Consider the following 15,885-nt stretch of genomic DNA (forward strand, 5'->3'; position numbering starts at 1 on the left):
TAGAGAATTACAGAATCACAGACACTGGACAAAGTGGGCAATGCCTCATGGGTTATCTTGTCTAGTTTCCTCATTTTATAAGTGAAGAAATAGGCTAAATGGTTTATGAGTAGTAAGGAAAGGACTGATACTGGGCCTGACTCTTAGTCCCTTGCTCTTTCTGCTCCACAATAGTTGGAGAAATGAGCTTCATTCATAAGAACAGTTGATCTTTCACATTGTTAAGTCTTGCTAAACAGAAAGTCCAGCTCCTTAATCTTTCCTGTAGTGTTCGTAAATTGCAGTGTGCCAGAAGAGTAGGGTTTCTCTATTTCACTAAGAAAGTAGTCTTCAAAAAGGGTCTCAGAAAGTAGGAGAAAAGTAGGTTCTAGAAAATAATCATGTAATTATTCTGAGTATCTGCCAGTTGCTTATAATTGTTTTTGGAAGAATCTATCAGTCATTTTATAGGCAAATTAATTAACAGTGATCTTATGGACACTGTAATAAAGGATTTAAATATATATTAAAGTAGGAAGTAAGCAAGAAACTCTTTATATTTACAATTTTCATGAACACAAAAATATGAAATATTTCACACAGTGAACATTTCACCCTGAGGAAAATCTGTTGCTTTTTGAGTGTTCGTGGCAATTCTTTGGGTATAATTCTTCTGAAATGGTGATACAACAGATACTTAAGATGATAAAATTAGAAACTTAAGTTGCAAAGGTACTGATGCCTCCCAGAGCATACATTCAGATGTACTGTATTCTTTTCCAATGGACTAGTGCTGTTTTCCCTATTTTTTGAGTAAAAGGAAAGCAGGTTAGGTAAGACCTAGTTTGTCCATTTCTCCAACCTTGAATTACTTCTCAAGACCAGCAGATGGTGCTCCTTCCTTTGTTCAGATTGTTAACTTTGCTACTCAGGGATTGAATTGAGTGCATCTTCTTTTTAATGATGTCACTATATTTTTAAAAGTTCTGTTTAAAAACTTATTTCATTTGAAATAAGTTATATTTACAATTTATTTACAACTTAAAATGCAGGTTATTTTTACAATTCAATGAAATAAGACCCATGATTGAATCATTAAGACCCTAGTGTATTTAGTGAGGCTTTCTCTTCGTAGTCATTAAAAGTACTTCTTCTCTAGTTTTGTTTGGATTAATTATTGATTTCATATTTTCTTTTAGGATGGAGAGGAACTGGAAAGACTTACCAAACCCAAGAGTGATGAGTCAGATGAAGATACTTTCTAATTGGTACCAAATAGTTGGCAGCTCTCACACACCTTACTCTCATGTTTTCAGCATTTCTAATATTTAACTTTTCACTTCATTAACCCAAGAATATTTCTAAAGCATAGTATTCTTTGCATGTATCTAACCATCTAAATTGTGCCATCCAAGTCTTTAGAGCACATAAAGAGTAAAAGTTATAAGGAACTAACAGAGTAATAATATAGAGACAAAATTAATGGCCTTGTATTTGATAAGTCGGCAAGATATATTTGCACATTATTTACTTTGTCCTCAGAGGTTCCAAAAATCTTGCAATAATCATGTTAGGTATATCCTGTAAATATGCAACGAGGATCAGTGTGCCAGAAATTCATGATGGTGTGCATCTAGCCTGGAGACTGCAGTCTTCCCTTCTTTATTATCATAAACATCTAGGTTGTCCCTTGAATTTTGAGGCCCTAGAGATGGTCATCTTGCAATTCAAAAGCTGTGGAACTCTTTTTAAAAATTTGGATTGAAGGACATAAATATCTGAGTATCCCATAGACTTGTGGTAAGTAGTCTGTGCTCAGTGTTCTGCTGAAGAAGCAATTATTCAGAATATTTTAGTTTTTAGGAATTCATGGGAAATTTTGTTTTCAGTAATCATATTTTACTGTTTATCTATACAAGAAAGCTTCAATTTAGGTGAAACTTGGTTCCCAGGTCACCAAAGTTACCACTTGTATTTTAACTTATTTAATCAAGTCATGGTGGGCTTTTTTCCCTTTCTCAGTTTGTATATCAACAAAATCCTGGCATCATCACACTTGGATTATTATATTTTAGACAAGTACCAAGAAGATATTTTATCAGATATTAATCAAGCTTGTGACTTAATTTTTATACTTTAGTACTTGCTTGTATTTGTTTCATATGCTGTTCCCAAGAGTCACGCTGTAGTCCACAGCTCTGGCTTCAGAATCATACTAGATTGTCACTAAGACTTACGCCCAGGAGATCCATTTTAAAGGATCACTTTGCAATGAAATATTGTCTTTTACTGAGATATGAATAGTATTACTCTAAAATTAGGAAGACCAATAATCAAATTCCTTGATAGTAATGTTTCAAAATTATAAGTGCACAGTATTTTTCAGAGTATTTTGCATGCAGTTAGTTAACTGTATTAGAGAAGTCAGGGGATAGATACAACTGAGAAAGCAGAATGACTTGCCCAGGGTCATGTAGCTGGGTGATGATGGAAGAGCAAACTCTAGCTGACAGGCCTGTATGTTTAGAGAACTGTACTAAAATATGAGCTATGAGGTGTCATTCTCATACAGCATACTCTTCTCTTCTTTCCCTTAATTTTCATGCAGATATTTATAAAAGAGAATGCTGGGATATAATTCCTCTGTGATGTGTACAACAGTAAGACCAGGAGAGTTGGTGGAAATTTGTAATTGAAATAATTGTTAAACCTTTTTTTTATGTCACCACTCTGGCATGTGAGGTGGGATGTGGAGTGCTTTCAATTTCAACAATGGAGATGAGTGCTTAGCCTTGTGGTTAATACACTGGCTAAGATGCCTGTGTCCCACTTCAGAGTATCTGGGTTTGATGCCCAGTTCTGGCTCTTGCTCCTGATTCCAGTTGCTGCTAATGTAGACCTCAGGAGCCATCAGTGATGGCTCAAGTGATTGGGTTCCTGCTACCCACATGGGAGACTTGGAATGAGTTTCTGTCTCCTGGTTCCAGTGCCAGTTCAGCCCCAGCTTTTAAAATTTTTTCCACCTTTCCTTTTGGAAAGCATTTGTTGCCCAAAGTAAAATTTGTTATCTTACCACTAATGAGAGAAAGAGAAATAGTATAATAAAAGAAACAAAAATATGTTCTGGAGCACAACCAGTGTACCACTGGTTTGAGGAGGATATCTTGAAGGTGCAAGGTCTGAAAATCGTTTTCCGGGTGCTCTGTAAAATCTAGAGAGTGTATAAATTGGAGAGAAGAATTAACATGTGGGAAAGGAATTGCACAACCAAACTCCAGTGAGAGTTCTAAGGTGAAGATGATTCTTTTGTTATAAAGAAGACTCTCCCAACAATTGATACTTTGTAACAGTAGAAAAGCTCTTCCTGAAGCCTAATAGAGAGTTAGTAAATTCTCTGCCCTGAAGTGGTGAAGAAGAAAGTCTGTCATGAGGATGTTTTAGAAGAGATTCCTTCATTGATCTTGGAAGTTGGACTAAGTGATTGCTGAAATAATTCCCTGTTTAGAGTCTCTTCTAGGCAGTTATGAAATACAACTAATTCATCAATTTTTTTTTTTAATTTGAAAGGCAGAGCCACAGAAGAAGGAAAGAGAGAGAGAGAGAGAGAGAGATTGAAATTGAGATTGAGATTCACCATCTACCGGCTCACTTCCCAAGTGGCCACAATGATGACCAGGGCTAGGCTAGGAGCCAGGAGCCTCAACCAGGTCTCCAACATGGGTTCAGGGGCCCAAGCTCCAAGCTGTCATCCTCTGCTGCCCTCCCAGGAGCGCCAGCAGGGAGCTGGATCTGACGTGGAGCAGCTGGGACTCGAACTGCCACCCATATGGGATGCCAGCATCACCCAGCACACCACAACGCCAGCCTCCAGTAGTTTTTGAATAGCCTTGAATCACAGGTGTGGTTTGCAGTGAATGACCTGGGTTAGCTCTTGTTATGCATCCTAGGACTGGACTTCTGTTGAGGAATGTGGCTAATCCTGAGAAGCAGGAACATGACTGCTGCTTATGGGGGAAAAGTATGCTTAGACCCAGGATCTCAGATCCTGGACCAGCTGCCATAGGTTTTCAAGCACCACATACAGAGGGGCCACTCAGGGCGGAATTACTGTTTATAGCTCGAGGGCTTTTCTTTTTTTTTCTCTCTGAGTCCCCAGGCAGAACCCATCTTACTGTGAGCTGGGCAAAAGGTGTAGCTTCAAGGAATCCTTTCCCTCTTTGTGCAGGCCCAGCAGACTTCAAACACAGCCCCTGTCCTCCTGGGTTCTTTCCCCTTTAGCTATATCCTGCTTGTACTCGTGAGGTCCTGCCATTCCAAGTGGGGAAAAGAGGCAGAGAGAGTCGGACTCAGTGAAAAGATAGTGATTCTGACTCTTTAAAGCCTAGAGCAGAGTGTTTTAAAAAACGAATAACATGGCCGGCGCCGCAGCTCACTAGGCTAATCCTCTGCCTGTGGCACTGGTACTCCAGGTTTTAGTCCCTGTTGGGGCGCCAGGTTCTGTCCCGGTTGCTCCTCTTCCAGTCCAGCTCTCTGCTGTGGCCCAGGAAGGCAGTGGAGGATGGTCCAAGTGCTTGGGCCCTGTACCCGCATGGGAGACCAGGAGGAAGCTCCTGGCTTTGGATCAGCGCAGCGCACTGGACGTAGCAACCATTTGGGGGGTGAACCAACGAAAGGAAGATTTTTCTCTCTGTCTCTCTCACTGTCTAACTCTGCCTGTCAAAAAAAAAAAAAAAAAGAATAACATATATTCCCCTCTTTAAAGGGAAAAAAAGCATTTTTCATAAATCTCAGTGCGCATCTTTTTTCTACTTCACTGTGACTTAAATGTAGACAAATATAATATGAAGTATAAACTAATTTACTTATACTTTTTATATGAAAACCAAAACACCTTTACACATTAAATTACAAAGCTATAAAACTAGTAAGTTTTCAACTCAAATATCAATTGAATGAGAAAGTGATACTTTGTTCAGATAAAAACATTAGAGCCCAATAGCCCTGCAGAACCTCTGCCCTCATTTTCTGTATTAATTTCTTCACATGTCATAGTATCTCTGCCAAGATAACAGAAATCTGCTGATATTGCTGGTAGTGCATTTAATCCTGATGGGATTTATGAACTCACATCCCCAACAATCCCATAATGGCCTTTGTGCCCTGGGGAAAAATTTTTAAATGTCAGCTTTATGTGTTCCCTGAAGTTCCAAAAGAACTCACTAATAAAATAGCCTAGACTAGCATGTTTTAGGTTACATCCATACATATTGCTCCCCCTTCCCTAGTTTTCCATCTCTTCCACTTCCTCTTTTTGGTTCACTCTTATCATTTATATTTTCCTAAAGTAACCATTTATACAGATTTTTAAATTTATTTGCATAGTAAGTTATGAGCTGTCATTCTCATAATTCTTTTAATTTCCTGTTACCATTATTCTGTTTTCTTTCTCATTCATAATTTTGTATGTGATTGTTTTCTCTTTTTATAAAAACATAGGTTAACTATTTCTAGTAATTTTTCCAGACGTTTTACTATGGCATTGTGCATATGGCATAAAATTTACTGTATTAACTGTGTTTAACGGTACAGTTCTGTGGAACTAAGTATGGTCCTATTGTTGCACAACCACCACTACCACCACCATCCTTCTCTAGAACTTATTTGGTGAGTGGAAGTCCATATTGCTGAGCTCATGTAGAATCTTTATCCCAGCTACTATAATCACTTGTTGTCTGAGCGCATTTTGGCAATGACAAGGTAACTGGGGAAAGGAGCTATCTGGGATCATCATAATGTATTATCAAATCCACTTGATTATTTTACCAAAATCACCTTTTGGTGAGCTTTCATATGGAACACAGATACCTTCACAGCCATTGCTCACTTAGAGTGGTCTATTCATGTACCTTACCCCCAAATTTCTTTGCCATTAATTTTCCTTCAGAGTCCCTGTCTATCTGGTCAAACCATTGGCCATAGCCCATGAATCACTATCTACTTGTGTGTCTGGCCATTTCTCCCTCCAAGCAAAGTATACAACCTAGAATACTGCTTGATGTTCTGTCCACAAAGAAGATCTTTCTGTACCACTGTGGGATGTCCCAGAAAGGGGCTATAGTAGTCTTACAGCTGTGCACTTTTGGGTGATGCCTGAGTATCATTGATTATTAGAACCATTGATAAACCAAGTTCTAGTGTTCTCTTCCTCTATTAATTGTTCATAGGATGCTCCCCGTGAGGCCATACATGCAGGCTGGGAGAAAGGAGGCAGTGTTGCAGGAGTAGGAGCTATGGGCACTTGAGCCACTTCTTCATGTAACTTATTTGAGCCTCAGGACCTGCTCAGAGTTGATGATGGATATCCCACTTCCATTTGATAGAGTTCTGTACAAACTAAACTTTATGGCATGGTGAATCAAATAATACTCAGCTCATGATAGACAACTTAGCTGGCATAATTTGATGACCTGTGGTTAAATATCCAGTTTCCACTAAAGCCCAGAACAGGCCAAGAGTTTTCTCTCTCAAAAGGAGAGTAGTTTTTGGATGATGGCAGGGGCTTGATCCAAAATCCTAAAAGCTGCCACTGTGAGTGTGTCCCATAGAGGCTTCCTGAAAGCTCCAAACAGCATCCCTGTCTACCTCTCACACCTCAGGTACCATTGAATCTGTGGATCATCTGTTACTAGAGACAGCACAGCTTATGTAGCATCCTGGACCTATTGCAGAGCCTTCTGTGCTGGACCCCACTCAAAACTATCAGGCTTTGGGTCACTCGGTAGATGATCCAGAATAGCACAATTAAGTGAGGCAACCAAAGTGTGTTGCCTCCAAAATCCAAATAGGCTCAGTAGGAATCATTCCTCTTTCTTGATTGTAGAAGGAGCCAGAAATCTATCACCATAGAAGTGTTATCTTGATAAGCCTCTCACCACTGGGCCTCTAGAAATTTCACCGAGGATGGGCCCCTGAATTTTAGTTGGATACACAATCAAATTCCTTACCAATAAGTCCAAAGTAGTTACTAAGTCCAAACAGCATAACATCATAATTATTACAAAGCAATATGATATCTCGTGAAAGGGAACAGGGATCAAGGTCCGGTGAACCTGAACTATATAACATAGTACTGAAGAGTTGACCTACTTCTGAGGTACGACAGTGAAATTGTGTTGCTGACCTTGCCAGCTGAAAATAAACTACTTCTGGGGGGCTGTGGGAAGGTATGGAGAAAAAAAGCATTTACCATTTCAATAGCTGCATACCAAATACCACTATTACTTCTGCTGAAGCAATGATATCACATCTGGTGTGGCAGCTACAGTTGGAGTCATCACTTGGTTAAGCTAATAGTAATCCCCTGTCATTCTTCAGGTTCCATCTGTCTTCTGCCCTGACAAGTGGGAGAGTTGAATGGAAATGTGATGGGAGTCCCCACACCTGTGTTTTGCAAGTCCTTAATGATGGCACAAATCTCAGCAGCCCCCTCCCCCCATCCCCCCACCCCGCGGCCAAGATATGCAGCCTTGTCTTTAATTTACTACTTTCCTTAATAAAAGCAGCGCTTATGGGATCCATTCAACCTTTCCCACCGTTAGAGCTCTCCATAGGTTAAGGAGCCAATGTGGGAATTCTGCTAGCTGCTAAGTATCTCTGTTGAATTTACACATTCTGGAACTGGGGAAATGACCACATGATGGCTTTGTAGACATAGTCAACACTGAGTTGGACCTGAACTAAACATGGCTTTTATAAGCACCTACAGGGACTGGAGGGCCGCAGTGGTGTTTAGGTCTCATGAAATCAATGTCAGTTCACAGCCACAGTCCAATAGTCATTGAAAGTTCTGATTGTATTTTTCCCCAGTGCATGGTTACCCTTACTGTTTGAAATGGAATGGGAGAAAGAGGAACAGTATAAATTGTCAGTAGAGTTACCAGGGTTCTTCCTGGAAGTAACCCAGCCTCCCCTTAATTCAAGGGGTTTGGGGTCTATAAACTGATTCAAGTCTGTGAATTTATTGAGGAGTCATGACTCTGTGATTAAAAGTAAAGTTTTGTTTACATGACCTGGAAGTTCTGCCTATATAGGTTAAGAATTTAGTAGGCTTCCTATCGATTTTACCTCTAGGAATACCATAATTAGTCAGTGCCATAAATCTGCATGATCAAACAATTCTGATTGTTGTTTTGCCTCTGCTGTTGATTATAATAACTGTGTCCACTTTGCCTTTGACCTTTAACTGGCTAGCACTTAGCCTCTGCTATCCTGGAATCTAATTATTCCCAATGCATTTTAAGTTTTCCGATTGAGTGACTGTAGTTCCCACAATAAAGTCTGGCCTACAGACAAGAACAGTCATGGAGTTATTTAGGGATGCTGGACTCCTCACATATTTGTCAAGGTATTGGTGCAAGGTATGTTTTCTGGATCTTCTCAGTGTGGATGAATAGGTCTTAAATGACAAAGCCATTCTAACATTCCTATATCCCTAAGCCTTTGATTCCTTTCCTGTATGTTAAGCCAAAGAGATCAGGTATCTCCTACTTGCTAATGGGGGGGCCATCTTTTGATCCATGTCTTTTAATCTGACCAAACCAACAAGCAGTACCTTTCTTAACTCCATTAGCAACAACATTCAATGCAAAATCTCTGTATATAGGGCCCATTCCACTAAATTCATCCTGATCCAACTTTACGTCCTTCTACCACTATTCCACACCCTTCATATTCATTCCCACATATGTTCCCCATATTTTGCTTGTATAAATTAGAAAACCAAGTATTTCTTCTGGGATATGGTGTGATTCCTCCTGGGTCACACTTCGTACGTGACCTTTTGGGGCCTGCTAGCAAGAGTGGTGAGAGTGTGTCTTAAGGAGAATCAGCAATGTCTTGCTTAGCAGCTGCCTCAGGAAAGGCCATTACTGTTTCCTCAGGCAGTGCCGGGTTAATTCCTTCAGACAGAGGCGGAACAGCCAGCAACGCTGTGGGTGAAACACTGCTGCCACTAGGAGTAGGGAGGCCTTTTCTGCTGGCAAATAAGACTTCAGAATTTAGGAGGGCAATGTCTCCAGCCTCATCAGAATCTTCCCACACTTCCCATCTCAGCTTACAGGATATTATTCTTCCCAGACCCATGCCCTTGTTTTCATAGTAGACACCCTGTGAGGCTGGAAGTTCAACTTTTCCTTGTAATTCAGTCAGTTGCGTGATGAGGGCTTATGTTTAACTTTCAGCAATTTCACTCTTAGGGCTACAGGAGAGAGGATTCTCATATCATAGCGCACTTAGAAACTCTCAGACTGTGCAGCACCACGAGTTTCAAACCTTACACTCATCCTTTTATTTTACTTGGTCCAGTGACAATTAGACGCAGCTTGTCAACATTCTTGTATTCCTTAATTTTCCACAATGCTCAAAAGTGGTTAGTTAGCAGAATTCAAAACAGGTTATTTGGGGTATCTTTATAGACAGTTCACACCATGGACTATCTGTACTATTAGGTGTAGAATCCTTATCCTTTTGAGGCTGATCAGATTAGGCAGCCAATTCTAGAAACTCCAAAACTAATTATGAAAACTCATTCTTAAAATTCTCTAGAAAAAAAATTTGTATTAAAATTCTACAGAGAAAGGGAAATAATTGATGGATGGATAGGTAAGTAAATACATAGGTAGGTAGGTAGAAAGATAAATGTATCAAAAGATTTATTAAATTAAAAGGGATTTGTTAAGGGAATTGGCACACATGATTAGGAAGACTCAGAGGTCCCACAGCAGACCATCTGCACACAGGAGACCTTGGGATGCTGGTAGCATGGTCTCAGAACCCAGGTAACCAGTGGTGAGACTTTCAGTTGGAGGTCAAAGGTTTGAGGACCTGGGGAGCAACTGGTGCAGAGTCCAAAAGCCAAAGAACTTGAAGTCCTGGTGTCCAAGGGGCAGCAGCAGAAGTGTCTCAGTTCAGGAGAAAGAGGAAATCACCTTCCTTTTTTGTTCTATCCAGGACTGCAGCCAATTAGGTGGCGTCAACCACACTGAGGCTGGATCTTTCCACTCCAGTCCACTGACTCACAGAGCATTCTCCCCCTGGAAACACTATATAGACACACCCAGAAATAATGTTTCACCACTTAATTAGGTATTTAATCCAGTCAAGTTGACACCTAAAATCAGTTGTCACAAAGGAAAAGGGTGTTGACCCTAAAAATCCCTTAGAAATCACTTCAGTCAAAAGGGGGAGGCCTTGCAACAATGGCTGAGAGTTATAACATCTGCTATGACCTCTTTCCGCACCATCAGTGGTGAGAGTAAAGACCTCCAGTATTTGAAGAACTGGGACATTTTTGCCTACACTGGGTACAGCTGTGTGCAAGCTGCTCCAGGAACATGAGCACAGCTGCCTGCCACAGGGCTAAGGGGTACAGGATGGGTAGCAGCTACTCTTGCACTAGCTGAAGTTGACCAAAATTAACTGCAGTTTACAGTCCAAGCCTTCCCTGTAAGTTGCAAGCCTTCAGTAGACTCCAGGGTTCCAAAATAGTTCCATGAGAGATTCTACCAGTGCAATTATTGTCTAGGTAAGCAGGCAGATTACCGGTGCATCCTCTTTTGCTGTCTTCCCAGACTGCTTCACTTTATTAAAATTCCTATTTTGTTTTGTTAGGGTTTAGCTTATGTTGCTTTTCCATCTTCCATAGTTGAAATGCACTTCCTTTTTCTGTTTGCTAATGAATATGTTTGTAACTAAAAGAAACATTCCTTGGAGTATACACAGCTTTGACCAATCTGTAAAGACTTTGACATGCAGTGCTGTCATTATTTCTAAACATTCTGTTTTGAGTCAAGGATTGTGTGACTGAGATTTTCATTCATACTCTTGTCAGTTTCTGGTTTTCATAGATCTGGTTAAAGAATGAGATATGTACTCTTTTAGTTGAAAATTTGGATATTTCCATCATGTTTCATGGGCATTTCTGTTTCTGTTATTTTCTTGTATTTCTGAACAATTTTTTCATTTTGTATCATTTCATGTTTTTTTTTGGTACAGAAAGGGGCATGCTATTTATATTATAATTTATTTGTATGTGTTCTTCATCATTAAAAAGTTACCATTTTTCTCATGTAATGCTCTTTTGTCATAAATTCTACTTGTCCAATATTATACTGTTCGCATATTTCATAATATAAATATGAAATGATGTATCAGTAGTGGGAATAATGCTGTCATAATGACCCTAATTTTAATGTATTAAAATTGATAATGATATTGGTGTTATATTGAATATTGTTTTCATAGTTTGTTTTCTTTGCATAGTTTTTAATTGAATTATTAGGTCTAATTTTGCTTCTGGTTAGCCTACAATAACTTGAGAGTACATTGGTGTTTGATATTTTGAACTAGTCTGAAAGTTTCTTAAGATACTTGAAATTTATTCCACTTGTTTCATAGTCCGCTTTATTACTAATGATAACTCTTACATTTAAAAGCAACTCAGAACTTTACAAGTGTTTCAGTTTCAAAAATTACGAAGTAGTCATTTATTCCTTTCACCAAAAGATGGAAGAATTTAGAACAATGTGGTTCCTCCCAGCTCCCCATTTTTCTTAATAAGCATTGGGAATCCAATCCAGACCTGCTGTAGGTAGTGTATTTCATCTATTCTGAAATTCATGTTTTCACATAGTACTATCTCTGAAATTGGGATGTTTTAAACACAGATGTGTTAAAATAGCTAAAGCCTTGTGGCAGCAGTGATAAAGTTGCTTTGCTTGCACATCCAGGCATTTGGCATGACTGTATAACTGTGCTTATTCAGCCTACAAATCACTTCAGGACCACTTAAGGAGAGAATGACCTTGATTATTGTCTGAACATCTTCATTGATGCCTCTTGGTAAGATCAAGAACACGCAATCCTCAGACTCTATAGAACAGGTGTCAGCAGCCTGGTAGAAGATGCTGGGGATGCCAAGAAATTCTCTTGAAGAAATTATGCATTGGGCTAATGCTGTGGTATAGAAGGTTGAGCCTCTGCCTGCAGTGCCAGCAACCCATATGAGTGCTGGTTCAAGTCCCGGCCAATCCACTTCTGCTAATGCTCCTGGGAAAGCAACAGAGGATGGCCCAAGTCCCCATGCCCCTGCACCCACGTTGGAGACCCAGATGAAGCTTCTGGCTCCTGGCTTTGGCCTGGCCCAGCCTCAGCCATTGTGGCCATTTGGGAAGTGAACCAGTGGATGTGAGATTCTCTCTCTCTCTCTTTCTCTCCCCCTTCCCCTCTACCCCTTTTCCCCCTCCCCCTCCTCGTCTCCCGCCTCTCCTCTTCTCTCTCTCTCCTTTTCTCTCTCTCCTTCTCTCTGTTTTTCAAATAAATAAATCTTTTTTTTTTAAAAGAAAGAAACGATGCATCATCATCCATTCTTTCAGTGTCCCAAAGAACTGTTCTTTGACAGTGACGACTGTTCACCAAAAAGTGATTCAAAGCTTCTGACTTGAAATGGGAAGATGTTTTTAGAGTATTTTAATTTATTTAGTTTATAAATTCCCTTTCATGCTACTAGAAAATGATACATGGTAAATATTTTAAAGCTCTTTAAACAAATGTAAATAAAAAATTCTAAGCGATTATGAGGTGTGATGTTTAATTGGGGGTATACTTTTGTAGTAAGATGTAAAATAACGTTTCTTAGAACTGATGCTGTCATAAGTTTGGAACTTCATTTTTAAAAAATTTTTATTGAGGCAAACCAGGTAAAGCCACTGCCTGAAACCCTGGCATTCCACATAGGCACCTGGTTCGTGCCCCAGCTGTTCCATTACAAATCCAGCTCCCTGCAAATGGCCAGTGAAAAGCAGTGGAAGATGGCTCAAGGGTTTGGGCCATGCCACCCATGTGGAGATGCAGATGAAGCTCATGAGGCCAGGAACCCAGAGCTAAGGACAGATCTCCCACATAGGTGGCAAAGACCTAGGTACTAGAACTGTCATCTGATGTCTCCCAAAGTGCACATCAGCAGGAAGCTGGAATTGGGTGCATAACCAGAAACTGAAATCCAAGCACTCTGATATGAGATGTGTACCTCTCTAGCAGTGTCTTCAACACTACCAAAACCCTTTTAGCATTTAACGACTACTAACTGCATACTTTTTCCAAATTATTGCTCAAAGAAACTGCACTTTTGATTACTTTCTATAGCTGTTTAATACAGATAGCAGTTTGTCTGAAAAATAATTCTCCAAAAGGTAAAAGTTTTCCCGATATATTATAAAAATACGTGTATGGATGGATTTGTGTGTGTGTGTGTGTGTGTATTTTTTCTTTGGTGAGCTATTTTTTAAGACTTGAGTGCTTAAATTCCCTTTGGGTAGGTTTATTTAAATTTTCTATATACTCATCTTTAAACATTGTGCTTGAACCTATTATTTGCCGCAAAATAATATGAATCTCCTTTACCTAGTTCTTCTTTTCCTGGACACTGAACTTGTACTTTTAAAGGGCTCAGAAGCTGCTTCAAGGAGGTGGAAGAGGAGCAGGAACCTCAGAAAATTATAATAATAGAACTTTGTGGTTGTGTGCTTTTCCTCTACATTGGCTGAAGCTGCAACTTTAAAGGCCACTTCCACAAAGAGGGACAGCACCATCAACTATCTGAGGAGGGGGCTATCCCTTGAGATTTTAGTTTGTCCCCTTGTTTTACATTAAGCCCTCCTACCTTGGTGAAAAGTCAAGTTAAGTGATGTGCCTTGAAAGCAGTGTACAACTCTCTCTCCACAGCTGTGAAATTGTCTAGAATTTTCATGTTTTACATTATATTTATATTTCTTATAGTTATGTAATATACAAAAGTATTTCCAGAAGTTTGTGAAAATGGAATTAAAAGATTTTATTTTGGTGAAAAGTAATGCAAAGTCCATGCATACCAGAGATCACCAAAAAGTTCAGGAAAAATGCAAAAAACTATGCATTGGTTGGAAAGCCAACATACTGTGGCAAAAATAAAAATGTCCAACATGAAGGACCTCTGTGAGACCCCAGTGGAAAGATGTGGCCATCAAAGGATATACTTTTATCCAAAGGGAAGAGAGAACTTCTACTTTGCTTATGGCCTTGTCTAAATACTGATGGAGTCTCTGATCACAAAGGCTTCCATAGCCTTGGCAGCTCATGTAAAGAGCCCAGGGTGATCACTGGCATCATACATAAGAGTGTGTGTGTCAATTGTTAAATTAACAACAGGAATCACTGTGCACTAACTCCCCATGCAAGACCTCTGTCCTCAATGAGTTACATTATGAGAATTAACTGTAAAATTTGTTCTCATATAGTTTGTGTGTGTGTGTGTATGTATGCAAGTTGTTGTAATTTAAGTATAGAGTTGGTCTTCTGTGTATAAAGTTAATTGAAAATCTTAATGGAGAATCGAACTAGGAATGGAAGAGGGAGGAGGAGGTGGGGTGGGAGTGAGGGTGGGAGGGAGGAGTGGGTACGGTGGGAAGAATCACTATATTCCTAAGGTACTTAGGAAATTTATACTCATTAAATAAAAGTTTCTTTGGGGAAAAAAACTGCATGGATTTCAAATTTTTATATTAATCACTGTAAATATACATATATATTTTGTGTATATTTGATATACTATTTGACATTTTTACATATTAGATTCAGTATTTCATATGTGTAACATTGCACCATGCGAAGATTTCCCAAGTTCATATATTTCAAAGGACTCACCAGACCCCACAGAACATGCCCTAGTAAGACTTTAAAAGGATACAGCGGGGCATGCAAAGGAGAGTACAGACATTGAGGGCCCAAGAGCTCCCCAGTGTCCTTGTTTGCACCCGCAGACCACACTGTCTCCATTATCTCTGTTGAACCAAGATCTGTTAAAAAACTTGACTTTGGGAATGCTTAAAATAAAATTTCCCAGCAAGGTTTTATGCCTCTCTGGCCATGTTAACCAGCCAGATTTATTTAATCTGTTAGGCCAGTTGGAAATGATCATTAAAGAAACTGACCCTGGCGGTCATCAGGGTAGTTTCAGCCATTAAACAACACATCATAAATCCCACTGCTCTTATCTTGGCCAAGCATCAAAAAACAGACATTCTGATGTCCCCAGAGATAAGATAGAACTTTTCCAGTCTAGTTGTAAATCTTATCCACCATCTACCCTCACAATGTCTTCTTCCTGCCATTAGGAAAGGAGGAGGATCAGAGGGGAAAAATAAAGGCAGGGCATAACCGTGTAACTTTTCCTTGGCTTCAACAACAGCAGATCCCTGCATGGGTAATAGATTACAAATGCATTCACTTTCCTTCCTAATACCTAGTTATATTCATGTTGAGCATGGTGTTAATCATATACTTCTCAAAGCTCAAGCTGTAAGATGAAAGCTGTTTTCCAGTTTGAATCTTGGTGATTCTTTTTCCTATGAATTCACTCCTTTTTGTTCATTTGGGTTTATTCCAGGCAGAGGGTGTTTTATGAATGAGCTAATACTAGTGTCACAATCTTTCATGGAGAAGCTGTGCCTACACTGTGATATTCAGAAGCCATTCACAGGGTTTTGGTGGAGCCAATGTAAGTACTTGCCCAAAACACATGGAACCTGAAGGGGAAAACAGTATAGTAATTCCAGCTTCCAAAGAATGCAGAACTATCACCACTCATTGGCTCTCCTTGGTCCCTTCCCCCTACCCTTCTCATCCCACCTCCTAGTAAAGACCCATTACTGATTATGCACAAGAGTTGTATAATTATTGTGTGTAGAACTGTTCTGTAGTAGTACGAGTTTCTCGAACAGGAAAAATCTTCTCCAGTTTTATATTCTTGATTTCTAGCAGAGTAAAGTTTGCATCATCCTGTAACTTGAGTCTCACCTTCAAGTTGGTAGCCCA

The 15,885-nt window shown here is 39.6% G+C and overlaps 1 protein-coding gene across 4 annotated transcripts in view; it reads left to right on the forward strand.

Annotated features, from left to right (window-relative positions):
- The window catches only part of SLC35A5 (solute carrier family 35 member A5), a 34,476-nt gene extending 21,874 nt beyond the window's left edge, over positions 1-12,602 (forward strand). For all 4 annotated transcript variants that reach the window (XM_062208085.1, XM_062208073.1, XM_062208089.1 and 1 more), the window contains exon 7: positions 1,179-12,602. In XM_062208085.1, coding sequence (XP_062064069.1) covers positions 1,179-1,244 — 66 coding nt within the window. In that variant the 3' untranslated portion in view covers positions 1,245-12,602. The remainder of the gene's footprint in view (positions 1-1,178) is intronic.
- The last annotated feature ends 3,283 nt before the right edge of the window (positions 12,603-15,885 follow it).

Source organism: Lepus europaeus, chromosome 2 (genome assembly GCF_033115175.1).
Source record: "Lepus europaeus isolate LE1 chromosome 2, mLepTim1.pri, whole genome shotgun sequence".
Classification (NCBI taxonomy): Eukaryota; Metazoa; Chordata; class Mammalia; order Lagomorpha; family Leporidae; genus Lepus; species Lepus europaeus.